At 49.2% G+C, this 12,608-nt stretch overlaps 1 protein-coding gene across 3 annotated transcripts in view; it reads right to left on the bottom strand.

Annotated features, from left to right (window-relative positions):
• The window catches only part of LOC140398252 (transmembrane protein 87A-like), a 139,808-nt gene that overhangs the window by 18,281 nt on the left and 108,919 nt on the right, over positions 1-12,608 (bottom strand). For all 3 annotated transcript variants that reach the window (XM_072486696.1, XM_072486701.1, XM_072486710.1), the window contains one exon: positions 1,671-1,723. In XM_072486696.1, the coding sequence (XP_072342797.1) occupies positions 1,671-1,723 (53 nt within the window). The remainder of the gene's footprint in view (positions 1-1,670; positions 1,724-12,608) is intronic.

The following is a 12,608-nucleotide window of genomic DNA, read 5'->3' as shown; positions in this document are numbered from 1 at the left end:
TGAAAAGTGTGAGGTTGTCCATTTTGGAAGGACAAATATGAATGCGGAATATAGGGTTAACGGTAGAGTTCTTGGCAATGTGGAGGAGCAGAGAGATCTTGGGGTCTATGTTCATACATCTTTGAAAGTTGCCACTCAAGTGGATAGAGCTGTGAAGAAGGCCTATGGTGTGCTCGCGTTCATTAACAGAGGGATTGAATTTAAGAGCCGTGAGGTGATGATGCAGCTGTACAAAACTTTGGTAAGGCCACATTTGGAGTACTGTGTACAGTTCTGGTCGCTTCATTTTAGGAAGGATGTGGAAGCTCTGGAAAAGGTGCAAAGAAGATTTACCAGGATGTTGCCAGGAATGGAGAGTAGGTCTTACGAGGAAAGGTTGAGGGTGCTAGGCCTTTTCTCATTAGAGCGGAGAAGGATGAGGGGCGACTTGATAGAGGTTTATAAGATGATCAGGGGAATAGATAGAGTAGACAGTCAGAGACTTTTTCCCCGGGTGGAACACACCATTACAAGGGGACATAAATTTAAGGTGTAAGGTGGAAGATATAGGAGGGATATCAGAGGTAGGTTCTTTACCCAGAGAGTAGTGGGGGCATGGAATGCACTGCCTGTGGAAGTAGTTGAGTCGGAAACATTAGGGACCTTCAAGCAGCTATTGGATAGGTACATGGATGACGGTAAAATGATATAGTGTAGATTTATTTGTTCTTAAGGGCAGCACGGTAGCATTGTGGATAGCGCAATTGCTTCACAGCTCCATGGTCCCAGGTTCGATTCCGGCTTGGGTCATTGTCTGTGCGGAGTCTGCACGTCTTCCCCGTGTCTGCGTGGGTTTCCTCCGGGTGCTCCGGTTTCCTCCCACAGTCCAAAGATGTGCGGGTTAGGTGAATTGGCCAATGATAAATTGCCCTTAATGTCCAAATTGCCCTTGGTGTTGGGTGGAGGTGTTGAGTTTGGGTATGGTGCTCTTTCCAAGAGCCGGTGCAGACTCAAAGGGCCGAATGGCCTCCTTCTGCACTGTAAATTCAATGATAATCTATGATTAATCTAGGACAAAGGTTCGGCACAACATCGTGGGCCGAAGGGCCTGTTCTGTGCTGTATTTTCTATGTTCTATGTCTGAAACAGTGTTAAATAATCCATCATACAGTAGTACAGTATTGGGTCGCTGACTCCGATCATGCCTGGGAAAGTTGCGAAACCTCCCACCGAACCACTGGGCCCTCTTTACACTTTACATACCACACAATACTCCGGAAGGTCAGATCGACATGTAGTCATCAGCTGGTTATGGGGCTTGCCATCTAAGGACAATGGTTGCTGTGGCTCTGTCTGGCTGAGCTACAGTCCAGAAAGTGGAGAACGGTTTTGGTGAATAGTTTGTGCATGCCTCAGAAACCAAGTTGGCTACATATCAGGGAGGCTTCCAGCAGAGGTTTGAATGCATCGGGACAAAATGTCTAAACCCATGGGAAATGAGGTCGCAATTTGCTGGTAATAATGATGCCTTGCCCCGGTGATGGGACCAATCCCCCATTTTTAACATTGTTCCTATGGGGGAAATTGGTTCAGACTTACGACAGTTTCCAGGAATCAATTGTGTTGCAAATCGAGGATTGCCTGCAGTGCAATGATAAATCTTGTAGCTAGTAGCAGTAAAAGTCACTTACACATCTGCCATGGAAGATGGAACATTCTCTTCAACCCATTTCAGATCTTCATCCTGTCAAGAATGGCAAGGATTTTGATGAGTTGTGAGACTAACTAATTAGCAATGAAAGGCAAAACTATTACAAGATTCTCCCTCGAACAAATGTGCTTAAACATGAAAAAGAACACAGAGGTATATGGGGACAGGTGAAGGAAAGAGAAGTGAGCAATGATTAAAACAAACAGTGAATGCAGATCGCAAATAATTAACTAATTAATCTGTTAACAGCTTTAATCACCTCTTTTAATCCTGGGGTTCTTCTATTGTTTATTTACTGAATTTTCTGCGTTAAATTCCCTAATTTTCAGATCACTTATTTCATCTTTGGTAATATACCTCTCGGCCAGAAACTCTGGGTTTATGTCTCACCCCAGGACTTGTTGACCATGGAAGTAGTGTTCATGACATGGTTCTACAGGTTGAAAATCAGCCCACTAATCTTTTCAACACTTGTCCACTATTCTCTAATGGTAAAATAAAGTGTGATGACACAAAAGAAAAAATCTTTGACAATTTCCTAAAACCTGCCAATGCTGATTACAGACATCACCAATCTGTGCCTTATTTTAAATTTGAAGACAAAATTCTCTCTTCCTTCAGCAGTGCTCAAGCACCAACTGCAGATAAGCCTTTGAACTATTCTCAAGACTCTGCCAATGCCACACACTGGAGGAGTGGCAGGAGACCAACCTGGAGAAACTCAAATACCCTGCAGTATTCCAAGAAAGCCTTGGTAGAATAAAAGGAGCAACAACAAAGATTTATGTGGACCCCGACGCCCTACCCAATTATTTCAGGGCACAGCCAGTCCCATACACTTTACTTACCAAAGTAGAGACCAAACTGGAGCATAAATGGTGGCGTAGTGGTATTGTCACTGGACTAGTGACCCAGAATAATGCTCTGGAGACCTAGGTTCAAATCCCACCACTGCAGCTGGTGAAATTTGAATTCAATAAAAATCTGAAATGAAAAGTCGAATGATGACCATGAAACCATTGTTGATTGGCGTAAAAACCCTTTGGGTCACTGATGTCCTTTAGGGAAGGGAATCTGCTGTCCTTGCCCGGTCTGGCCTTCACGTGACTCCAGATCCACAGCAATGTGGTTGACTCTTAACTGCCCCTTCAAAGGCAATTAGGAATGAGCAATAAATGCTGACACATGAACGAATAAAAAATAGTCAGCGAGCCTCGGGATTATACGACCAGTACAGTTCGCAGAGTGGGCTGCATAAGTAGTCCCTGTCCTCAAACATGACAAAGTCGGTCCCCCTTTGCAGAGATTATAAACTAACAGTTAATAAAGTCTCACGTTTCGATTGGTACCCCATGCCAGGCATAGAAGATCTATGTGCCAAACTGGCAGGGGGGTCAAACCTTCTCCAAACCAGATATGAGCCATGTCTACATCCAGCTAGAACTAGACGAGTCATCCAGGAAGTATGTGACAAATAACACCCAGAAAGGTTTATACGAATGTACACCCCTGCCCTTCAAAGTATCGTTGGCCTTTGGCATTTTTCAACATATGGTGGAGAACATTCTCCAAAGGCTACCAAGGTGGCAGTATACTTAGACGACATACTAATAATAGGAGCCATGGGAAAAGAGCAACTAGCAAACCTGGAGATTTTGGGATGATTTTTTGATGCACGTGTTCCAGGCAGGCAAAGTGATCTACCTCGGGTATAGAGTTGATAAAAAAGGCTGACACCCCCAGTTAAGGCCATCAAAGAGGCACTGACCCAGCAAAATACGACAGAATTAAAATCTTTCCTAGGCCTCAAATTATTATGGGAAATTCAACCCAAACTTGGCCACTTTGTCATCTCCGCACTCTGTTAAAAAAACACCAGCAGTGGTCTTGGCAGGCTCCACAGGATAAAGCCTTCGCAACGGTGAAACATCCTGGTTCGTTACGACCCCAAGAGAGAACTGGTATAAACATGTGATGCCTCTTCACATGGAGTAGGACAGTGCTTTGATGGGACGATGGCAGAGAGACCTAATATGCATCGAGAACCTTGGTGGACACGGAAAGACGCTATTCTCAGATCAAAAAGGAAGGATTGACTGTTATTTCTGGAGCGAAGAAATTCCACCTATATATCTACCGCTGACATTTCGCAATCGTAACAGACTATAAACCCTGCTGGGCCTTTTCAAAGAAGATAAAGTGATTCTGTCCATCGCCTCCGCTCAGATCCAACATTGGGCATTATTGTTAGTGGTTTACAGATACTCTCGAGCACCGCCCAGGAACACGCATTGCCAACGTGGATGCAGAGTCGCCTCCCGCTGCCCACAAGCTTGCATCGGAAGAAGTCATGACCTTGAACTTCCTGGATACCTTGCCAGTATCTGCGAAGCAGATTCAAGTATGGACCCAGAAGGACTCCACTCAGGCAAAATTGCACCATATGATCCTCAGTGGCGGAATTTGAGGACACCTTACGTGTGACACGAAGCTCCTCCTCACTAAACGACAAGAGCTGAGTGTAGAAGATGACATCATCCTGTGGCGAGCCCAAGTAGTTGTCCACTGCCCAGGTCAGCACTCAATACTGACGGAATTACACAACAGACACGCCAGGGTATCCAAGATAAAAATTGTCACAAGGAGCTACATCTGGTGCCCAGACTCGATGCAGACAGAGAATCTGATGAAGCAGTGCTCCTTGTGCAGGAGAACCAGTAGCTCCCACCATTGGCCTGTTTGCACCCATTGGAATGGTCAGGAAAACCATGGGTACAGGTGCACGTGGACTTCTCTGGCCTGTTCTTGGGAGTGGTGTTCCTCATTATGGTCAACGTCCATTCAAAATGATTAGAAGTACATTGTGGACTCCCGGTGGCGATTATGTGGTGAGTTGCACATGCGGTGGCTCCCGCCAGAATACTTTGATTTTGGTGCTTTTTGCCGGATTATGGCTGATTTTCTTTTGCAATATTTTTAATAAGTTTTTAATATTTTATACATGTGAAAAGAAAACACACCCCACTCCAAACATTTTTTTTTTAAATTAAATATTTTATTGAAAATTTTTGGTCAACCAACACAGTACATTGTGCATCCTTTACACAATATTATAACAACACAAATAACAATGACCTATTTTATAAACAAAAAATGAATAAATAATAAATAACAAAAATGAAAACTAGCCCTAATTGGCAACTGCCTTGTCACAAGTAACACTCTCCAAAAATATAATTTAACAGTCCAATATATAATTATCTGTAGCAACGACCTATACATACTATACAGTATATATTAACAACCCTGAGAGTCCTTCTGGTTCCTCCCCCCCCCCCCCCCCCGATCCTGGGCTGCTGCTGCTGCCTTCTTTTTCCCATTCCGTCTATCTTTCTGCGAGGTATTCGACGAACGGTTGCCACCGCCTGGTGAACCCTTGAGCCGACCCCCTTAGGACGAACTTAATCCGCTCTAGCTTTATAAACCCCGCCATGTCATTTATCCAGGTCTCCACCCCCGGGGGCTTGGCTTCTTTCCACATTAGCAATATCCTGTGCCGGGCTACTAGGGACGCAAAGGCCAAAACATCGGCCTCTCTCGCCTCCTGCACTCCCGGCTCTTGTGCAACCCCAAATATAGCCAACCCCCAGCTTGGTTCGACCCGGACTCCTACTACTTTTGAAAGCACCTTTGTCACCCCCATCCAAAACCCCTGTAGTGCCTGGCATGACCAAAACATATGGGTATGATTCGCTGGGCTTCTCGAGCACCTCGCACACCTATCCTCCACCCCAAAAAATTTACTGAGCCGTGCTCCAGTCATATGTGCCCTGTGTAATACCTTAAACTGAATCAGGCTTAGCCTGGCACACGAGGACGACGAGTTTACCCTGCTTAGGGCATCTGCCCACAGCCCCTCCTCGATCTCCTCCCCCAGCTCTTCTTCCCATTTCCCTTTTAGTTCATCTACCATAGTCTCCCCTTCGTCCCTCATTTCCCTATATATATCTGACACCTTACCATCCCCCACCCATGTCTTTGAGATCACTGTGTCCTGCACCTCTCGTGTCGGGAGCTGCGGGAATTCCCTCACCTGTTGCCTCGCAAAAGCCCTCAGTTGCATATACCTGAATGCATTCCCTTTGGGCAACCCATATTTCTCGGTCAGCGTTCCCAGACTCGCGAACTTCCCATCCACAAACAGATCTTTCAGTTGCGTTATTCCTGCTCTTTGCCACATTCCATATCCCCCATCCATTCCCCCCGGGGCAAACCTATGGTTGTTTCTTATCGGGGACCCCCCCCAAGGCTCCAGTCTTTCCCCTATGCCGTCTCCACTGTCCCCAAATCTTCAGTGTAGCCACCACCACCGGGCTTGTGGTGTAGTTCCTCGGTGAGAACGGCAATGGGGCTGTCACCATAGCCTGTAGGCTAGTCCCCCTACAGGACGCCCTCTCTAATCTCTTCCACGCCGCTCCCTCCTCCTCTCCCATCCACTTACTCACCATTGAAATATTAGCGGCCCAATAATACTCACTTAGGCTCGGTAGTGCCAGCCCCCCCCTATCCCTACTACGCTGTAAGAATCCCTTCCTCACTCTCGGGGTCTTCCCGGCCCACACAAAACCCATGATGCTCTTTTCAATCCTTTTAAAAAAAGCCTTCGTGATCACCACCGGGAGGCACTGAAACACAAAGAGGAATCTCGGGAGGACCACCATCTTAACCGCCTGCACCCTCCCTGCCATTGACAGGGATACCATATCCCATCTCTTGAAATCCTCCTCCATCTGTTCCACCAACCGCGTTAAATTTAACCTATGCAATGTGCCCCAATTCTTAGCTATCTGGATCCCCAGGTAACGAAAGTCCCTTGTTACCTTCCTCAACGGTAGGTCCTCTATTTCTCTACTCTGCTCCCCTGGATGCACCACAAACAACTCACTTTTCCCCATGTTCAATTTATACCCTGAAAAATCCCCAAACTCCCCAAGTATCCACATTATTTCTGGCATCCCCTCCGCCGGGTCCGCCACGTATAGTAGCAAATCGTCCGCATACAAAGATACCCGGTGCTCTTCTCCTCCCCTAAGTACTCCCCTCCACTTCTTGGAACCCCTCAACGCTATCGCCAGGGGCTCAATCGCCAGTGCAAACAATAATGGGGACAGAGGGCATCCCTGCCTTGTCCCTCTATGGAGCCGAAAATATGCAGATCCCCGTCCATTCGTGACCACGCTCGCCACTGGGGCCCTATACAACAGCTGCACCCATCTAACATACCCCTCTCGAAAACCAAATCTCAACACCTCCCACAAATAATCCCACTCCACTCTATCAAATGCTTTCTCGGCATCCATCGCCACTACTATCTCCGTTTCTCCCTCTGGTGGGGCCATCATCATTACCCCTAACAACCTCCGTATATTCGTGTTCAGCTGTCTCCCCTTCACAAACCCAGTTTGGTCCTCGTGGACCACCCCCGGGACACATTCCTCTATTCTCATTGCCATTACCTTGGCCAGGACCTTGGCATCTACATTTAGGAGGGAAATAGGTCTATAGGACCCGCATTGTAGCGGGTCCTTTTCCTTCTTTAAGAGAAGCGATATCGTTGCTTCAGACATAGTCGGGGGCAGTTGTCCCCTTTCCTTTGCCTCATTAAAGGTCCTTGTCAGTACCGGGGCGAGCAAGTCCACATATTTTCTATAGAATTCGACTGGGAATCCATCCGGTCCCGGGGCCTTTCCCGCCTGCATGCTCCTAATTCCTTTCACCACTTCTTCTACCTCGATCTGTGCTCCCAGTCCCACCCTTTCCTGCTCTTCCACCTTGGGAAATTCCAGCCGATCCAAGAAGCCCATCATTCTCTCCCTCCCATCCGGGGGTTGAGCTTCATATAATTTTTTATAAAATGTCTTGAACACTCCATTCACTCTCTCCGCTCCCCGCTCCATCTCTCCTTCCTCATCCCTCACTCCCCCTATTTCCCTCGCTGCTCCCCTTTTCCTCAATTGGTGTGCCAGCAACCTGCTCGCCTTCTCCCCATATTCGTACTGTACACCCTGTGCCTTCCTCCATTGTGCCTCTGCAGTGCCTGTAGTCAGCAAGTCAAATTCTACATGTAGCCTTTGCCTTTCCCTGTACAGTCCCTCCTCCGGTGCTTCCGCATATTGTCTGTCCACCCTCAAAAGTTCTTGCAGCAACCGCTCCCGTTCCTTACTCTCCTGCTTCCCTTTATGTGCCCTTATTGATATCAGCTCCCCTCTAACCACCGCCTTCAACGCCTCCCAGACCACTCCCACCTGGACCTCCCCATTATCATTGAGTTCCAAGTACTTTTCAATGCACCCCCTCACCCTTAGACACACCCCCTCATCTGCCATTAGTCCCATGTCCATTCTCCAGGGTGGGCGCCCTCCTGTTTCCTCCCCTATCTCCAAGTCCACCCAGTGTGGAGCGTGATCCGAAATGGCTATAGCCGTATACTCCGTTCCCCTCACCTTCGGGATCAATGCCCTACCCAGCACAAAAAAGTCTATTCGCGAGTAGACTTTATGGACATAGGAGAAAAACGAGAACTCCTTACTCCTAGGTCTGCTAAATCTCCACGGGTCTACACCTCCCATCTGCTCCATAAAATCTTTAAGTACCTTGGCTGCTGCCGGCCTCCTTCCAGTCCTGGACTTCGACCTATCCAGCCCTGGTTCCAACACCGTATTAAAATCTCCCCCCATTATCAGCTTTCCCATCTCTAGGTCCGGAATGCGTCCTAGCATCCGCCTCATAAAATTGGCATCATCCCAGTTCGGGGCATATACGTTTACCAAAACCACCGTCTCCCCCTGTAGTTTGCCACTCACCATCACGTATCTGCCCCCGTTATCCGCCACTATAGTCTTTGCCTCGAACATTACCCGCTTCCCCACTAATATAGCCACCCCCCTGTTTTTCGCATCTAGCCCTGAATGGAACACCTGCCCCACCCATCCTTTGCGTAGCCTAACCTGGTCTATCAGTTTCAGGTGCGTTTCCTGTAACATAACCACATCTGCCTTAAGTTTCTTAAGGTGTGCGAGTACCCGTGCCTTCTTTATCGGCCCGTTCAGCCCTCTCACGTTCCACGTGATCAGCCGAGTTGGGGGGCTTCCTACCCCCCCCCCCCCCCCCCTTGTCGATTAGCCATCACCTTTTTCCAGCTCCTCACCCGGTTCCCACGCAGCTGTATCTCCCCCAGGCGGTGCCCCCCCGCCCATCCTCTCCCATACCAGCTCCCCCCTCTCCCCAGCAGCAGCAACCCAGTAATTCCCCCCTCCCACCCCCCCCCCGCTAGATCCCCCGCTAGCGTAATTACTCCCCCCATGTTGCTCCCAGAAGTCAGCAAACTCTGGCTGACCTCGGCTTCCCCCAGTGACCTCGGCTCGCACCGTGCGACGCCCCCTCCTTCCTGCTTCTCTATTCCCGCCATGATTATCATAGCGCGGGAACCAAGCCCGCGCTTCTCCCTTGGCCCCGCCCCCAATGGCCAACGCCCCATCTCCTCCACCTCCCCTCCTACCCCCATCACCACCTGTGGGAGAGAGAAAAGTTACCACATCGCAGGATTAGTACATAAAACCCCTCTTTGCCCCCCACATTCGCCCCACCACTTTGTTCGAACGTTCTTTTTAATAACCCGCTCATTCCAGTTTTTCTTCCACAATAAAAGTCCACGCTTCATCCGCCGTCTCAAAGTAGTGGTGCCTCCCTCGATATGTGACCCACAGTCTAGCCGGTTGCAGCATTCCAAATTTTATCTTCTTTTTATGAAGCACCGCCTTGGCCCGATTAAAGCTCGCCCTCCTTCTCGCCACCTCCGCACTCCAGTCTTGATAAACGCGGATCACCGCGTTCTCCCATTTACTGCTCCGAGTTTTCTTCGCCCATCTAAGGACCATTTCTCTATCCTTAAAACGGAGGAATCTCACCACTATGGCTCTGGGAATTTCTCCTGCTCTCGGTCCTCGCGCCATCACTCGGTATGCTCCCTCACCTCCAACGGACCCGCCGGGACCTCCGCTCCCATTAACGAGTGCAGCATCGTGCTCACATATGCCCCGACGTCCGCTCCCTCCACACCTTCAGGAAGACCAAGAATCCTCAGGTTGTTCCTCCTTGCGTTGTTTTCCAGTGCCTCCAACCTTTCCACACATCGTTTCTGATGTGCCTCCTGCGTCTCCGTCTTCACCACCAGGCCCTGTATATCGTCCTCATTCTCGGCTGCCTTTGCCTTCACGACCCGAAGCTCCCGCTCCTGGGTCTTTTGTTCCTCCTTTAGCCCTTCGATCGCCTGTCGTATCGGGGCCAACAGCTCTTTCTTCATTTCCTTTTTGATCTCTTCCACACAGCATTTCAAGAACTCTTGTTGTTCAGGGCCCCATGTTAAACTGCCACCTTCCGACGCCATCTTGGTTTTTGCTTGCCTTCCTTGCCGCTGTTCTAAAGGATCCACTGCAATCTGGCCACTCTCTCCTCCTTTTTCCATCCGTATCCAGGGGGGATTCCCTTCTGGTTTACCGCACGGTGTTTTTAGCCGTCAAAATTGCCGTTGGGGCTCCTATCAAGAGCCCAAAAGTCCGTTTCACAGGGAGCTGCCGAAACGTGCGACTCAGCTGGTCATCGCCGCACCCGGAAGTGACCCCACTCCAAACATAACTAGTACAAAAAGAAATACCCACAACAACCCCACTCCTCAAAACCCTAACTCCCCCCACCCCCATCAGTTGACAGTGACCAACTCCTTGAAATACAGAATGACCGAGTGCCATCTTTTATAGAACCCCTCAGTCGCCCCTCTCAAGGTGAACTTTTTCAAGGTGTAGGAATTCCATTAAGTCCCTCAGCCATACTGAGGCACAGGGCGGAAAAGCTGACCTCCACCCCAACAGGACTGAGAGCAATCAGCGAGGTGAAGGCTAAACCTTCCATCCCCATCTGTGGCTCCAAATCCATTTAAAAGATTATTGACATGGTGAAGGGGCAGAAGAAGGATCTCCAAAACATCCACAGCTCAGGGAAAGGCCAGAACATGTGAACATGATTGGCTGGGCCCTTCCCATACCGCTCACACTTGTTCTCCATTCCTTCAAACAACCGGCTCATCCGCCTAGTTAAATGTGCCCTGTGCACCATCTACAATTGAATCAGCCCTAATTGCGCACACAAAGTCGTGGCATTCACCTTGCGGAACACTTCACACCACAATCCCTCCTCCAGTGCCATCCCCAACACCACCTCCTATTTTGCCGTGGCCCTCTCCAGCTGAGCCATATTTCCTCCAGAATCCTCAAAATCCCAAGGTACCCCCTCCAGGCCCGCCACCAACAGCACTCGAACAGCGAGGAGGGCAGCATCACCAGGAACGTCGGACAGATCTTCCTCAAAAATCCTGCACCTGCATACACCGGAGTGTCTCGCTCCGTGGGATACCATACTTCTCCCTCAACTCCTCCAAAACCGCAAACTGCCTCTCCAGAAACAAATCCCTCATTCCTCCCACACCTTGTCCCCCCAGCCCCGGTACCTTGCATCTAATCTAGCCGGTTCAACAAAGTCATTTGCACAGATCGGCACCATCTTCGACACCACCCCTAACTTAAAATGCTGCTGAAATTGCCTCCAAATCTTCAAAGGCGCTACCATCACCGGATTGCCTGAGTATTTCTGTGGGGATAACAGGAGTGGCGCCGTCACCAGCACTCACAACCCCGACCCTTTACATGAACTAGCCCAGTACCTTTTCAGCGTTAGCCGCTCAGTAGCAATAAATCAAATTCGGCAGAGCCAAATCACCCGACTGCCGACCCCTCTGAAGCACCGTATTCCGAATTCTGGCTACCTTGCCCTCCAGGTAAACAACCTAATGGGTGATTTTTTTTTTGGGGGGGTGGGGGGGGGGGAATTAGTTTAGTTTGGTGGGATAGGATCCCCTCATAAAATTCATGTCCAGTAATTACAATACAAAGCAGAGGTCCGGCAAGGAATCGTTGTCTGACTCTGAAGTTCCTCAAGCCTCAGTGGTGCACCGGGGGGGGGGGGGGGGGGGGGGGGAGAAAAGAGAGAGAGAGAGAGAGAAGAGAACAAGAACATGGCGGAGGTTTCTGCTGTATAGTTGGCCTCTCTGTGGTTGACCTAGACATTGGCAAGCTTCTTGATGAACAAATTTAAGAAGCAGTGGCAGGTGGTTGCCAAGGACCTGGAGAAGGCATTGGAGGGGCTTTGGCCCCTATTAGGGTGACCTTGGAGGAGATGGACTGGTGGATAGAGGTACAAGGTGCGATGATACAGAAGGTGGAGGTGGTGCTTTCAGACTATCGTGATCTGATCGGCTCCCTAGAGGCTGGGATGGCGATGCTCCCCTGTCCGCTTCACGTCCCCGATCAGGCTCTGCCTACCGCAGACCCGAGACCCTGTGCCAAGAGACAAAAGCCTTATCGCCACGGGATGAGGGGGATGATTCGGATTTGAGGGGGGTGTGGGGGAGGGATGTAAAAGCCCTCACAAGGACCTCAGGGGAGTGTCGATTGATCTCCTTGAAGGAGTTGCATAATAAGAGTTCCCATGGTGATGGATGGAGGCCCGCCCAGCTGGGGCTCGTTATCAGGATCTTTAAATGTGGCTCCAAGACCCAGAACGACAGTTCCCTAAAGTCCTGGGCTGGGATGTTTGTTTTGTTTTCAGTTTAAAATAAACGTGCTTGTCCTTTCACTCTGCACCTCCTGGATTTATTAGAGTGGCAAATGCAGGTATGTCTAAACATGCCAAAAGGAGAAACAAGGGTCAATTAGAACAGTCCTAAAATGAACTGTGCATGTGAAAGAGGTCACATTATTGTAGACGGGTTTATGTAACTATCTATTCCCAGGCTGATCTGATCATT

The sequence above is a fragment of the Scyliorhinus torazame genome, chromosome 2 (genome assembly GCF_047496885.1).
Source record: "Scyliorhinus torazame isolate Kashiwa2021f chromosome 2, sScyTor2.1, whole genome shotgun sequence".
Classification (NCBI taxonomy): Eukaryota; Metazoa; Chordata; class Chondrichthyes; order Carcharhiniformes; family Scyliorhinidae; genus Scyliorhinus; species Scyliorhinus torazame.
The sequence above is the reverse complement of the archived record's forward strand: the minus strand, read 5'-3'. Positions and strand labels throughout refer to the sequence as shown.